The sequence below is a fragment of the Apus apus genome, chromosome 1 (genome assembly GCF_020740795.1).
Source record: "Apus apus isolate bApuApu2 chromosome 1, bApuApu2.pri.cur, whole genome shotgun sequence".
In the NCBI taxonomy this organism is placed as follows: domain Eukaryota; kingdom Metazoa; phylum Chordata; class Aves; order Apodiformes; family Apodidae; genus Apus; species Apus apus.
Window position 1 is genome coordinate 164,239,306 of NC_067282.1, and position 15,562 is coordinate 164,254,867.

Genomic DNA, 15,562 nt, shown 5'->3' on the forward strand with positions numbered 1-15,562 from the left:
TGCCCTTAACAAAAAGGCATTGTCCTTACACATTCCTCTGCATATTTAACATTTTTTGATCCATTTCTAGACACGAACTTCTGGAAGAAGCTCGAAGAAAAGGTTTGCCTTTTGCACAGTGGGATGGGCCAACAGTGGTTGCCTGGCTGGAGGTAAATGTTGGTCATAACTTGGAAATGTTAAAAGCCACTTTTGTTGGCTACTTCTGTGTGGTTTTCCTTACAAATTCTAAGATTCTTAAAGTCTCTTCCTCTTTCCTCTGCACACTGTGCCATGAGCACTAAACAGTTTTTGATACCGGATGGTGTAAATCTGAGACTAGAGCTGAAAAAAAATAGGACAGGATTACACAGGGTGCTGAGAACAGGAAAAAAAAGAGGGGGTCATCAAATGCACTCAGATCCCAAGGCTCTGAAGTCTGTAAATATCTAGGAACTCCACAGAGTTCATGTAGGGAGGTGTGCTAATGAGAAAACAAAAATTAGCTGTCAAATTTTATTTGAGGATAACACAGAAGATGCATCTTCAGAATTTTTAATAAATTTAAATAATTTCTAACCATCTATCTTTTTATAATAGAATGGGAAAGGGCTGATTTATCTAGATATCACTCAGAACAGGAAAAAGAGTTGTTCCTCTCAGCACTTTCACCTGGTGTATGAGACATCTAGGTTGAAATCTCTCCGATTTGACAGGCTGTGCCTTCATCTCTGAAATCCCATCTGCAGAGAACTCTCCTTTGTTTGGAGAGCCTGAATGAAAGGATTTCAGAACCCATGCAGAGAAACATTCAGCTGAGCTATCCATCAGTTTTGACCAAAAAAATCAGTGAATGTTTTAGGTGAAGGAGCCATTAAAAAATACTTAACCAGATGCTGAGGGAAGTAGAAGGATGTTCTTGTAAATATACGCAGTCACTTTTACAAGGCAAGGCTGTACCAGTTCAGTGCAGATCCAAGCTCTTTGTTGTTTCAAGGAACAGGTGTCTATTCCTTGTCTTTACCAAGCAGCTTTTGTATTCCCACCCGTTCTTATGTCTGCTGTGTGTATCATCCATTTATCAGCAGATAGAAGTTGTAGAGTTTATTGCTTCAAAGAAAAAAAAAAAGTCCCACTCCAAACCTTTAACAGGAGTATGTTCAGGGAATAAATGAAGGATGAGGAATGAAAGCAGCTAAGGTCTACAAAATTTCTAATTCATGTTGGAATGTCTGAAGGTACCTAAAGATAAAATGAAAATTGCAGAAAGACAGTTCAAGTGTTTCAGTGTGACCTTTTAAAATGAGATCTTAACTTCCTAAAAAAAAATATATAAAAAAATCTCTATTAATATAAAATATTCATTTATTGGGCCACTACCTGACTTTTTTGTGTAACTTTGAGAGTTCCATACCCAGATTTGTATCAGTCAGAAATATTCAGTATTACAGTCAAAGCTGATTTTCTGGAAAGGTGAACCTAGAAAGATATATACATTCTAAATACCAGGAAAAGTCTGTCCTTGGTGTTCTCAAGGGTGATTCAAAATCTGAAGACATTTCTGAGAAGTTAACCCCTAAACTTTTTTTGCCTTGATTCTTAGCTGCAGTGTAGGATATGCTTCCTACTGTCTCAGTAAAGAGGTATTGATATCTAGGAACTCCTTGGGAAATATGATGAGAGTAGCACAGAAAAGCCCATGAGGAAATTTATGTTGCAGTATTCAATGCAGATTGAATACTGATGGTAAAAAGATATGAGGGCAGAAGTACTGAATTTATTCAGTAAGCATCACTGCATTCAGTCAGCAAATGGACACTGTGTGCATTTCATAGTCTCCTAGGGAAATATAATATCTGACCCTTAGACTAAAAAATGAAATTAATATTAAAGGAGGCAAAGGCTCAAATTAAGGAACTGAATATTATCACAATTGTGACATTTCCAAACTTTTCATGGCTTATCTTTTCAGCCTTAGCATTCATTCTGGTCATTTTTATGTAGCATAGACATAGCTGAGATAAATTTTAAGAACTGTGGGTTTTCTTAACTAATTCTACACAAGCATGTCAATCTTGATATCTGGGTTCTCTTGAGAACAATTACTGTGCCCTCTTTTTAGAGACTGTTTTTGTCTAACTGCATTTTCTGGTAGAGAGAGCTGTTTGTTAAAGAACTAATTTATCTAATTTGTTAAAGAACCAATTTACCTAACTAGCAGCAAGCATTTGAATCTGTTTCTGCAGAGCGAATAACTCCCAGTATTTATGCTTTCCTTCTCTTCGAGTGCATGTATGAAAAAAATAATGTAAACTTAAATGAGAATAATTAATATATTTGAAAGCTCTGCATAGATTTTTTTCATGGCCCTTTGTTTAATGTAGCTGGCTGTAATTTCTTCTTTATTTTTCTTGTTTTGACTTTCATGAACTTTGTATGTTATTACAGTTAGCTGGAATTAGATAATATTTGTAAGGTTCAGACTAGCCAGTGGATGAGGGCTAGTCCCACTCTATCAGCAGGAAGGGCTTTTTGAAACATGATGCAGTTGTTCCTCAAGCCTTTTGGTATATCAGGAGTCAGTAAAGAAAGCCTATCTGATCTCTTTTGGAATCTGACATTCAAGTCTTTTCTCTGTCACATAAAAGTAATCTAACAGCTGTCTTTTAAGCAAGTATGTCCCAGATAACGTATGGATTTAATAACCACACGGCACTTCCCTGTAGTGTGAGAAATTAGATAAAAAATCCTCTCAGTTTGCATCTGCTCTCCAGATTTGCTGATGAATTTACTGATGGCATTTTTAAAAATAATTTGTTTGACCTTGTGTCCTCTTTTAGCAAGCTATTATTAAGAGAAAAAATTAAAATCATTAAATCAGCTAATTCTGATGCTCTGTTCAAGACGCATGGGGAGACAGAGTTCTCGATGACTTCACTTACAGTGAAAGATGCTCTATTCCACTGAAATTCAAACACAAATACTCATTAATTGCCATCTACCCAGAATTACTAAAAAAAATACTTGGAAAACTTAAAATATAAATGTTACTATCACATAGTATCACTGCAGTGTATGGCAATGGACATGTTTTTATTTCAGAAACAGTAGAACAGAAGAAGATGCTACTATAATCCATCAGTAACTCATCAGTATGTTTTGAAAAGTCATTTTGATAGTTTATATTTGAAGATATATTATATAGTAGTACAGTGAAGTACAACAGATCTATACTTAACAAAATTAGGTACCTGTATAATTGTGTATATAAATTCTTTTAATAAAGAAGTATGTGTGCCCAGATACACTGGAGGTCAAAGAGTGAAGGGTGATTTATGCACTTTGACACTTTGTGTCACAAAATCTTGAATATTAGCTGGCTTGCTGCCCAGTGGAAATCTTTTGTTATACATTGTGCTTCTGCACCCCAGTGGAGAGAGCGATGCATTAAAAAGTGTAATTCACAACACCAACTCATGTGTGATAGTGATCTGGAAGAGGGTGAGGAGAGGGGGCATGGAAGGGGTACTTGCCAGAGAGAAGTGTCTTCTTCTCTCAGGTTTCACAGAGCCTAGCAGTGTCCTGAAGTACCTAGCAAGGTCTGTCTTTGTTTCCCATTGTGTTATCCCCAGAATCTCAGTGATTGGCATTCACTGCTTACATCCTTCTCATGCTTTATAGCATCATGTTCTTCACACTGTGACAAAACCTTCCCACATGTATGTATTCCTGCTATACAATTATGTCCTTTGGGAGCAGAGATCTGCAGACTCCAACAATCGTATTAATGAGGCAGCACAAAATGTGAAAGCTGAGAAAACCTGGAAGAATTCATCCTTAGTAGGTACCAGGAAAGACTGCTAGAAGTGGAGAGAACCTCTTACAAGATAAGAATAAGTAGCGAAGCAAGGGGCTGTTGCTGGCCAAGGCTTAATTAAGACTAACATTAGGGGAGGAAATGCATTAAGTGGCAAGTACATGTCTTCTACATCCATGGGTGATGTAGCTGTGCTTACATTTTGCTTCTAACTTTTAACCTGTATTTCTAGCTGGGATATGACACCACAGACTGTTCTCAAATTTACAGTAAGCTCAGCCCTCACTGGGTTGGTTATCTGCACTGTGCTTGGTTTATTTCTACTAAGAACATAAAAGCTGGGAATTGTACTATTGTGTCCCTTGAGTACACCGTAGGAACCAACATAGAAAGAGAGAGAGAGCCATTTTAGTACAAAAGTGAAAAAATAACTTAATCAGCTCCTCTTAGATTGCTTTCTGTATATGAAAAATAAGACTATCAAACAGGCAGTAACACTGACTTGTGCCACTACTTGCTCATTAAAGGCCTAGGAAAGAAGTTGCTCAGGTGATGGAGGCATGCAGTTCTACAAATAATTCAAAGCACTCCTTGCTTTAAAGTTCTGGTTACAATAAAAGCAACAAAAAGGGTTCACATGAAGCCATGACAATTTCAAATGTTCTGAAACAATTTTGCTTTATGAAAGACTATGATAGTCATATTTATTTGTGTATTACCCTGCTTATTCAGATTGATAGATTAATTTCATGTGAGGAATGAAGCAATGCTTTGGATGAACATGTTCTTTCTCTCACCAGCTCTGGCTCGGCATGCCAGCCTGGTACGTTGCTGCCTGCCGTGCCAATGTGAAGAGCGGAGCTATTATGTCTGCTTTGTCTGATACTGAGATTCAAAGAGAAATTGGCATCAGCAATCCTCTTCATCGCTTAAAGCTCCGATTAGCGATCCAGGAGATGGTATCGTTGACGAGTCCATCAGCACCTCCAACATCCAGAACAGTGAGTCTGGTTCAGCTAAATTTTTCTTCCGTGGTTCACCCTGCAGGAGGCTGTAGAAAGACTTGTGTAGTGCAGGAGTGGCTCTATGGTAGCACACACTCCACAATCAGTGGGAACTGTCCTACAGAGACTTAGAAGTACTTGTTCATCACTTGCCTGATTGTTCATCACTGACATTTTTCTTTTAACAGATATTCCTTTTTTTAAAATCATGCTTATGATTAACCTTGATGTTATCTAAATGATCAGTATTGAGCATCTAATTATTATTTTTGCCTGTATTTGTGCCTTTTTCTTCCTTCAAATAATCTCTCCCCACCAAATCAGATTGTTTCTCTTTTATTTTCATTTTTTTGGGGGGGAAGGAGGGTGGGCGAGGCAGGAGGAGGGAGAGGTTATTTAGGGACAGAGTTCCTTTGAATCTTGCTCCTGTTCCCCTTTTTTGCATCTTTTCAAATGTTAGCTAATCTGAGTCAACTGGCTTTTTGTTCTTCATGAGTGTAAGAGAAATAGTGATGGATGGTGTGAAGGGAGAGTCTGCAAGGGAGAGGTGGAATCTGTGCATCCAGTAGGGAAAGGAGAGAAGTGGGACAGTGGCAGTAGATGGGAAGGAAGCAAGTAAAGAAGAACCACAGAGATACAGGTCTGAAAGGAAAGGGTAATATATCAAAAAGAGCAAGAAAGTACATTAGGAGAGAGTAAGAATGTATGTGCTATAGAAAAAAGAACACCTTTTAGTGGGGAAAAAAAAAAGAAAAACAGGCCAAACTGATGATGAGAAAAAGACGTAAGATAATGAAAGGGGAATAATGAAAGGGCAGGTTTCCAGCTGGGAGGCTGATGGTGATGGCTATGGAAGAGGTGACAGAGTGTAATAACAAAACAAAACAAGGAAAAAAGACAGATCAGGTGGGAAAAAAGACATAGAAGTGAAGGACAAAGACTACTAATAGATTATAATAGATGAGATGATAATAATTATATTAACAAAAATATATGTATTTTGTAATCTCTCATCTTCATGAAATTCATGGAGGATCTTTTGGTGGAAATTAGAACTAAGATACCTTTGAGGGGTACCAGAACTGCTGAGAAACTGGGCAACAGGACTGTAATATTCCTATTAATTGGATAATTGGAACTGGATGCAATTGGAATTGGATAAAAGGAATTGGATAATTCCTTTTATCTTGGCATTGCTAAGGTTCTTTATTATAGGTCCCCATCTGGTATTTTCGCTCTTTACTTTAACAGCCTAAGAGCATATCCCAAAGCATAAGGACATTGACACTTAAGAAATCAGAAAACAGTATATTCAAGCTAGAAACACTGGGAATAACTATTTTTGCCTTTTTTTTTTTTTTTTTATTCTCCCTGAATAATTGACAGCACAAAGCTGCACTGCCCTGGCACGTGCACTGCTGAGTCTCAGGTCTCCCCTCTTTCTCAGGAAAGCTCTCACGAAAACACAGAACATTTTACCTTACGCGCACAGCAGACTTCCACAACCCCTCCATGCCTCATTTCATTATGCTAGTAATAATCTGACTGAAAACAATAGGATGAGGCAATGTAGTTGTGCAAGTGAATTTTCTTAACATTTTTTATTAACAGAAATGTGGGGAAAGTAATAATTACTTAGATTACAAAATGATCATGTGATGTGTGCAGAATATTTAGGCTGGAAAATCTTTGAGAAGTGAAGCTTACCTCCACACAAAGCAATGAGCTAAAGGTTGTCTTTGCCACTTGTGTGTGAAATGCAGCTTTAATTACTCTTTCCATTGTGACGATGCTCAGCCGGATTTCATCCATCAGTTCCAGTTGAAATACTCCATCACTTCTGCTCAGAATCCTCTAACGAAAGATACCAAACAAGCTGTCTAAAGTTGTCTCTAGTTGCAGCTCAGTAGAGGCAAGAATGTGGTTGTGCTGATGGTGATGCTATACGCTGTTAACTTACAGTGGTGCTGCCTTTCTTCTTTACCACTGCTTACCTAATGTGGATCCCACCTGCCTCCCTGTGGGCCTTGTCCGTAGCCCTCAGGCAATGTCTGGGTCACCCATGAAGAGATGGAAAATCTTGCTGCTCCAGCTAAAACGGTTAGTCTTTCTACTTCCACTCAAAATGGTTTCAGTGCTCGAAAGAGAACTAGGAAGTATCTGCTTTAACGTAGATGCCGTATCTTCTGAAGGATGCTTCTCAAGCATGCTATTAGGAAGCAGCAGGGAGCAGTGAAATCGAATTTAAAGAACAGTTACATTATTTCTCAGCAAAAGAAACTGGAAACTGTATTGCAGTGAACCTAATTGTGTGAACCTAAACCCGGTATTGGAGTTTAACAGTATGTAATAGTTTCACTGCCAGTGTGAAACCTCATTCAGTGAAATGAAACGGTGGCAGATACAGGTGCAACATTTCCCCTGTACTCTATTCCCTAGTACCTCTTTTAATTATAGTTTTATATCTGCTGAAATAGAAAGAAATAAGAAAAGGCTTGAGAGTGGTGCATTAGACAACCTAGTGTTTTCATTAATGCGTCTTTCATGTCTATACTTGTGTTTTTGTCCTCTTTGATTTAGGGTGCATGGAGTGTTTAACTTATTATTGTTGTCAAACCTCTCCCTGCTTTAGGGGGACATAGATAAATATTAAGATATTTTATTTAATCTTTCAGACTTCCTTATTTCACTTGGAACATATGTGATTCTAGGTTTTGTTTTTAGCATTAGGGCATAAAAACTCTGTAACAGTGCTTAAAAAACATTATGCAATCCTACAGTGAGAGATCTGAAAAACCTATCTTCAGTCTGGAAAACTTTCTAGTTAGCCCAGTGCATAAATGATGGAGGAAGTGCTGGAGTTAAATTTTGATGTAATAAGTAATTTTTTCTTAGAAATTCATGCTTGCTATAAAAGTTTTTGCATGACCATTCATGAAGCAGATCCTCAACAATATATATAAAATTTTATTATTTTTTTTTTACAACTGTGTTCATTTACAGTTTTATTATTGTTGGTAAAGATAAACACAAATATAACAGAACTCAATTGACCAGAACAGAGTTGATCCTGTTTTTAACTGGCCAGCCAGAAAAATATAGTTTGCCATAAAAAAAATTTATAAAAAGCTCCTCTATATTACATTCAGAGGAAGACAGCTTTTTATTGTGAATGTTGCAAAATTTATCTAGAAACAAAAATTGGCATCTCTCATGCCCAAATTTGTAAGTAAATTGTTGTGTTTTGATTGTGAAACTGTAAAAAATGTTGAAGATAATACTGTAAAGTTTCACAAATCAATAATGATATTTTATCTTGAAAACTTGGTTAGATTTGCCCTACTAAAACTTTATGGTTTTGGTCTTGTAACTTTTAAGGTAGTTTAGCCCAGGGCACTGTCACTGACTGGAGTTATTTGATCAGCACATATTACATGTATGTTTTCATTTGTACCAAGATTCACATACACATGAGAACCACTTCCTTTTATAATTTATTTTTATTGTCTTTTTACCTGCTTTATTACTTGCTTCCTGCTGATAATACAGAAGGAGTCTGAAGAAGGCAGCTGGGCTCAGGTAGGACCTTTTCACATTTATTTTTTCAATGAAAAGCTAATAATAATGTAGTTAACAGTGTACCAATACGCATAGAGGATTGTAGTATTTTGACAGTACCTCCAATATTGAATTATGATGTACACATTTTATATTTGTTCTAATAAGATAATATTATCTGGACAGGTTTGCTAGGTAAAGCACAAAGATACACAGATGTAAAATCATAGAATCATAGGGGTTGGAAGGGACCTCGAAAGATCATCTAGTCCAACCCCCCTGCCAGAGCAGGGTCACCTAGACTACATCACACAGGAACGTGTCCAGGTGGATTTGGAATGTCTCCAGTGAAGAAGACTCCACAACCTCTCTGGGCAGCCTGTTCCAGTGCTCTGTCACTCTCACAGTAATTTTTTTTTTTTTTTTTCTGATATTCACCTTAAACCTCCTGTGCTCCAATTTGTATCCATTACTCCTTGTCCTATCACTGGTCATCACTGAAAAAAGCTTAACTCCATCTTCTTGACACTCACCCTTTACGTATTTGTAAACATTGATGAGGTCCCCCCTCAGTCTCCTTTTCTCCAAACTAAAGAGACCCAGCTCTCTCAGCCCTTCCTCATAAGGGAGATGTTCCACTCCCTTCATCATGTTTGTGGCTCTGCGCTGGACTCTCTCAAGCAGTTTCCTGTCCCTCCTGAACTGAAGGGCCCAGAACTGGTCACAATACTCCAGATGTGGCCTCACCAATGCAGAATAGAGGGGGAGGAGAACCTCTCTTGACCTACTAACCACACCCTTTCTAATGCACCCCAGGATGCCATTGGCCTTCTTAGCCACAAGGGCACACTGCTGGCTCAAAATTTTTTCTTAAAAGAAATGGCTACATTTTAGACATCTTCTACCTCCCAGCTAAATGTAGAAAAAATATTTTTTCTCATTTTTGAGAACAGGCAAATAATATAAGCCAGGAGTTTGAGATTAAACATTTCTAAAACTACACCATATTTTTTTAGAACAATTGTACACATCACACTAAAGTATTGGTCCACAAATAGTCTTGTATAATTAGGAACTATATTTTTCCCTTTAGTTAAGCCACCATTTACTTACATTTTTCAGCTTCTTTCTCTAATACATGGACATTCTTACACAATTTTACTGTGTTTATTTATGGCATTATTTTTCTCTTAAATATCTCACACGTATGAGAGATCAGGGGACTATACTTTCCCCCACAGAAAATATATCCACCTTGCACTATTATCCTTTTGTCTATAATGACAGGAGACATTAAATATGAAACCAAAAAGATAGCTGGGCTTGAAAGTGATGTTCAAAGCTGAGCACAAACCTATTGAAGAGATGCTAATCTTGCAATTTATGACTTCTTTTCTGTTAAGTTTTAATAGTACCAAAATAATTGACAATAGAGAGAGGTATAAAGTCTATTTGCATCTTAATTGTGCAACTCATATAAAAATAGCTGAACATGCACATGTCTTTTTCATATACTTTCTTCCTCACCTTATTGAAACTTCAGCTGAACAATGAGGGAGCTTGATGCCTGAATGATAGTTTCTAGGAGACCTGGTTTGCTCCTATCCGAAATAATTAATGTATTGAGCTCTGCATGACACACTTATGTTTAAGCTCTTCACAGCTGAAAATATCTTTTTAATAGTATTTGGTCACCTGCTCTGACTGATGCTACGCATAAGCTTGGCTGACAAACAACTGAAATTAATATTTAGTCTCAAAAGGACTACAGGTGTGTAACCATGCAGTGTCATTAGATCCTATTTAGGAAATCCTAGCCCCCACTAACCAGTGACACAAACTTCAGTTGATTCCCTTTGGCTATGTATTACCAAGCTCAGTGTAGGATTTGCCTAGCATAAGTATTCAAGAATATGAATTGAAATCACATAAGATTATGAAACAAACACATTTTGATTGTGTGATAAGTTTGCTTGCATTTAAAAGTCAAATTGAAACTGATTTTTTTAATTACAAAAAAAAATGCTTAAAATTTAGAAAGAAAACAAGAGACAACAGGCAATACTGCTATCAGTTAACAAAAATCTTGCAGTGGCTTCTATCTCACATGTCAAAATGTTGTAAAAATGGACTCCTTTTCTTCTAGACAGGATTTCTAAGCTAGGAAGTCTTGCTAGAAGCAAGTATAGCAGACAGATATTCTGTCTTCTGCCTCTGGTGCGAACTTGAACAACCTCAGGAATTTATTCCCTCTCTGCCTCTTTTTCCCCCTGTAGACCCTGGCTTATGGTGATATGAACCACGAATGGATAGGTAACGAATGGCTCCCCAGTCTGGGTTTACCTCAGTATCGAAGTTACTTTATGGAATGCCTGGTAGATGCAAGGATGTTAGATCACCTGACAAAGAAAGATCTGCGTGTGCACTTAAAAATGGTGGATAGCTTTCATCGGTATGTTGGCACAAAGACTACACCTATAAAGATGTTTGTGTCTGATGTGGTGCCTAGTGCTGCACAGAATAAAGGCACTTGCTTTCTGTTGTTCTGGCTTGGAAACCACACAGAAAAGTGAGTGCTGAGTGTCAGAAATCTGAACTGAGAAAGATTCCTTCAGCAATAGCAACCACATTGCAATTATGCCTCTCATCACTAAGACATTGGTACAGATAAATTTCATAATGAGCGGGGAACCATTAATATAAATAAAGCCTTAATAACACAGAAACAGTACAAATTTATTAAGTGGCTTAAAGTATCAGAAAACAGTAGACTAAGATTTGACACCCTGAGACTTCAGAATAATGAAATGCTACTGTATGTAGCACATAAAAGCTGTTAACAGTACAAGAAAATTGACAGTTGTTTGGGTTATCTAGGGATACAGCCAGGAAGTTAAATTGGAAATATGGAAATAAAGGCATTTAGACTTCAGGGAGAATGATGTTTAGGTGGCAAGAAGTGGATTTTGTTTAATGTATTGTCTGATTTGCCACTTTTTTGAGGCCTGATTTGACAAAACATTTCACAGCTTGCAAAGGCTGACCTTTTCTCAATAAAGTGTTTAATGTTTTGGGTTTCTTATGCTAGAACAGTTATTCAAACATACTCATTTTGGTTTTGTCCATTTCCTTTTTTAAGTCTGTGGGGTATTTTTAATGGTTTTGCTCTCCTCTCTGTCTTCAAGAATTGCTACATGGGCACCATGACACACCTCATATGAAATACAGGAAATACATCCTACATATGTTTCCATCTTCAACATTATCTTTATTAACTCTGTAAATGTTTCTCTTTAAATAACAGAACAAGCTTGCAATATGGAATCATGTGTTTAAAGAGGTTGAATTATGATAGAAAAGAACTGGAAAAGCGAAGAGAAATGAGTCAGCATGAAATAAAAGGTGATAGTTCCTGGGAATGAATACTGGGAATGTTTCTTCTTTTGAAACTTCATGCTATTAAGCCCTTGTCATGCCATTTTAGCAAAGCATTTAAGTGTGTGCTTTAAGTAAAACTAACATAAGTCCATCCATCTTCGGAACACAAAACATCTCCTTAAATTATGCACAGTTAAGTACTTTGCTAAATTTGGGCTGCAGTTCCTAATGACGGTTTGATATATAACATTTTGCTAAATTGGATTTTGGGGACAGATCTTATTCCATCCTCTTTCAGCCTCAGAAGCAGAAGGCCAAATAGCTTGCAGATCATTGGGATGTGCTGGGAGCAACACTGGGAGATCAGAGCACTCAGGACCCTAACACCGTGCTCCTGCTTTTGAAAACCTTTGCCTTTGATTTCTTACTTCAAAATGTTGCTTGGTAGGGTGGCCACACAGGCAGTTGGTTGGTATATAAGAATAGTTCCTAACAGAACTGGCCTTATTAGGGCATTTAATAGCTGATTTAAAAGGTTTTCTGTGTAAAGCTCTCTAGATCAGGTGCAGGCTCACTGTGTGGTTCCTTTTATATATAACAACTAGGATTGCTGAGTTTTTTTCTGCTATCAGAAGTGAATCCTTTGATTACTTTAAGCATTTACAGCTCTAGAGAATCACAGCAGTTAACACTTCTCAAGGATGATGCTGATTGGAAGAGCTAAAAAACAAAACAACAAAAAAACAAACAAACAAACAAAAAAAAAAACACCAAAAACGGGGGAGGGGGGGGCTTGAAATTTGCATGGAGAATGGCTTCATTGCAAGCCTGCATTTGCTCAAGGCAGATGATGGCATGCACTACTGTAAAGAGTTTGCCTGGGATGTAGAGACATTGGTGTCAGTCACCCAGAGTGGGTAATGCCAGAGGCTGATGTGGGGAAACTGGGTATTCATCTCAAGTTCTGATGTCGCTTCAGTGCTTGTCACCTCTAGGGCAAGGGTAAAAGCTCATAGGCAACTTCACCAAACCTTCTCCCTGGTGTGCATCGGACAATCAGATATGGTCCCTGGTGGGATTTGGTCTCAGTGCCCCCTGCCTGGCTCACTGTGTTTCAGACAATCCTGACCCCAAAGTCTAAGATTCTCCTGGTCAGGCAATGGAGAATGTCTAGTCTCAGAACAGCTACATTACCTGGACTTCTAAAGGTTCAGGAACAGGCTTATCCCTTAGCAACACAAAATTCATATTATGTTTCCCACTCACAAGTATATAGATAAGCATTTAATGCTTTTAATCTTGCAGGCAGGGCAGGATACTTTTTCATAATAGCCAAATCCTCAAAAATGTTCCTAGCTCATTTTGTTGCCTTAGCTTTATAATTGGCATGGACCTTAACAGCTCAACCAGCTTTCTGAACTAAAAACAGGCTTAGTCTTTAAAATCGTGAACTCATCACTTGCTTTATGGCATGTTATAAAATGGAAGGTGCTGACCTGACTCTCAAAATGTTTAATACAAAATTATCTAGTGAAGCCTTAAGGAACAGATATTTCTCCTGTGCCCTTCCACTGTTAAAACTGTAAAATCTTGCCTAAGAATTGAAAAGAGTATCTATAGGAGGTGGGAGGAACTGCATTCTGGAGATAGCCTCTGGAGGCATCTTTCTGCTTTGGAAACATTATTTATAAAAAAACCCAAACATTTAACTTGAAGACAGCTAAAATTACAGAGTTGCTCCCACACCTAGTGTTTTGAATAGGAAATATTGAAGCCATTAAAGCCATATGAATTGTTTGTTGCTTTCCTCATTTAAGAAATAAAGCAGTATGACATCCACAGAGCATGCAAAACCTGTATACTTTGGAAGTCAGGAGGTATCATGAGACTAAACCGGTGTTATGTCCTTCCAGATGTGCTGGTATGGAGCAATGATCGAGTCATACGCTGGATACAAGCTATTGGCCTCCGGGAATATGCAAATAATATTCTTGAAAGTGGTGTACATGGTTCACTTATAGCTCTGGATGAAAACTTTGATTACAGCAGTTTAGCTTTATTATTACAGATTCCAACACAAAACACCCAGGCAAGTTTGCTCATGCTACTTCTGGTTAATCTGTACCCATTCTTGCCTTTTATTCCTCTTCAACCATTTTAATTTTTTACTTTGGTATCTCTAGGCACGGCAGATCCTTGAGAGAGAATACAACAACCTTTTAGCACTAGGAACTGAAAGACGACTTGAGGAAGTAATTAATTTTATTTTCAGTATTTATAAAATATCACAGTAAAATATAAAAATTAAATTGAATGCATGAAGACATGTTAATGAGCAGATTGTTAAAGAGACAGTTACAGCTTTAAGGAAAAATTAGGAAATGCCAGTCAAGGTTTTTAAAGTAACCTCACTATGGCTGAGGTTACATTTTCATATGATTTTGCATGTTAAATTTGGCACTGCACTTTTACATGAAGATGAACATTTTCCATAGAAGAAACATGCAGAAAGAAGTGGAAGTTTCACTGGCTAAAGCAAGTGGTGGGGATGAGGGAATGCCTGTGTAACCTATTCTTTAGGACACTTACACCCTTTCTTTAAAAAAGAAGAAAAGTGGTTTTTTGGTGGGTTGGTTGGGTGGGGTTTTTTTGGTTCTTCAAAGTTAATCAAGATGCAATAGAGTAGGATTTGGGGAAGTTATCTAGGATGGGGGATTTCAAATCCACCTATGGAAAATGGTCATCTTAAGCTAAGAGTCCAGTGCAAAAATTTCAAGTCTTGGACTTCTGCACATGAGGAGGAATAAAACTTTTAAGGGCTTGCTGAAAATGTGAGATGTCTATGAATTCTGTGCATGCACGAGTGTTTAATTCTTTATTAGCTCTTACCTAAGCCTCCTAATGCAGCTACAAACCATTGCATTTGTTGCCATTGTATTTGGAAAAGATCTGACTTTTAAGGAAGTTCTACTTTAGCTGATACTACAACCTTCTACAATATCAAGCCAGAGATGTAAGAAGAGTTTTCCACCCTAGCATTTAATATTTCTAAAGCATTTACTTTTACCAGAGTGTCTTGAACTCACTGTGGTTACTGGATGCAGTGCACCAGAGCAGGGTAGTTGTTGTGGAATACATTTGACAGTGGGAAAGGCAACAGACAGCAGGCTAATTAATAAATAAATAATTTAAAAGTCATCTTGCTTTATCAAATACAACTCTGTGTGTTGACAGAGCGATGACAAGAACTTCAGACGTGGCCCCTCCTGGCGACGACAGTTCCCGCCGCGGGAGGTTCACGGGATCAGCATGATGCCGGGCTCCTCGGAAACGCTGCCGGCGGGGTTCAGGTTAACCACCACATCAGGGCAGTCTCGGAAGATGGCCACAGATGGTAGGCTGTCATTTCTGCACTTACTGGTGAAAAGCAAGAGGCTTGTTGTAGCATGCTAAGCTGACTTTAGCGCACGTCTTGTACCAGAATGGCTGTGTTCACCTAACTAGGATGAATGGGGTCTGCGAGACTAGGGAATGGAAAAGCACTGACTTGGCACACTATTGATTTTTCCAGGTTTGCTTCAGACTGTCAGTATTTAAAAACAAACAAACAAACCCCCACCATCTAGCAAAGATCTGCAAAGCTAACATTCAGAAAGAGAGGAAATATTTTACTGGCTTTTATCTAAAATCACATATAATACCTATGTAAACTCTTCAGCTCCGTAGCCTCTCTAGCAGGTAGAGTGTATTTAAGAGAAATAACTTGGAAAGAACTGTAACCTTTTATTTTCCTTTCAAACTATCTAGTTTAGCCTTGACCATCAAG

General features: G+C 37.9%; 1 protein-coding gene across 1 annotated transcript in view; it reads left to right on the forward strand.

Annotated features, from left to right (window-relative positions):
* PPFIA2 (PTPRF interacting protein alpha 2) overlaps window positions 1-15,562 on the forward strand; it is a 305,971-nt gene that overhangs the window by 289,112 nt on the left and 1,297 nt on the right. Inside the window, exons 23-31 of the mRNA XM_051609070.1 lie at window positions 71-152; window positions 4,597-4,797; window positions 6,838-6,900; window positions 8,350-8,379; window positions 10,635-10,810; window positions 11,663-11,760; window positions 13,650-13,825; window positions 13,920-13,988; window positions 14,971-15,130. Coding sequence (XP_051465030.1) covers window positions 71-152; window positions 4,597-4,797; window positions 6,838-6,900; window positions 8,350-8,379; window positions 10,635-10,810; window positions 11,663-11,760; window positions 13,650-13,825; window positions 13,920-13,988; window positions 14,971-15,130 — 1,055 coding nt within the window. The remainder of the gene's footprint in view (window positions 1-70; window positions 153-4,596; window positions 4,798-6,837; window positions 6,901-8,349; window positions 8,380-10,634; window positions 10,811-11,662; window positions 11,761-13,649; window positions 13,826-13,919; window positions 13,989-14,970; window positions 15,131-15,562) is intronic.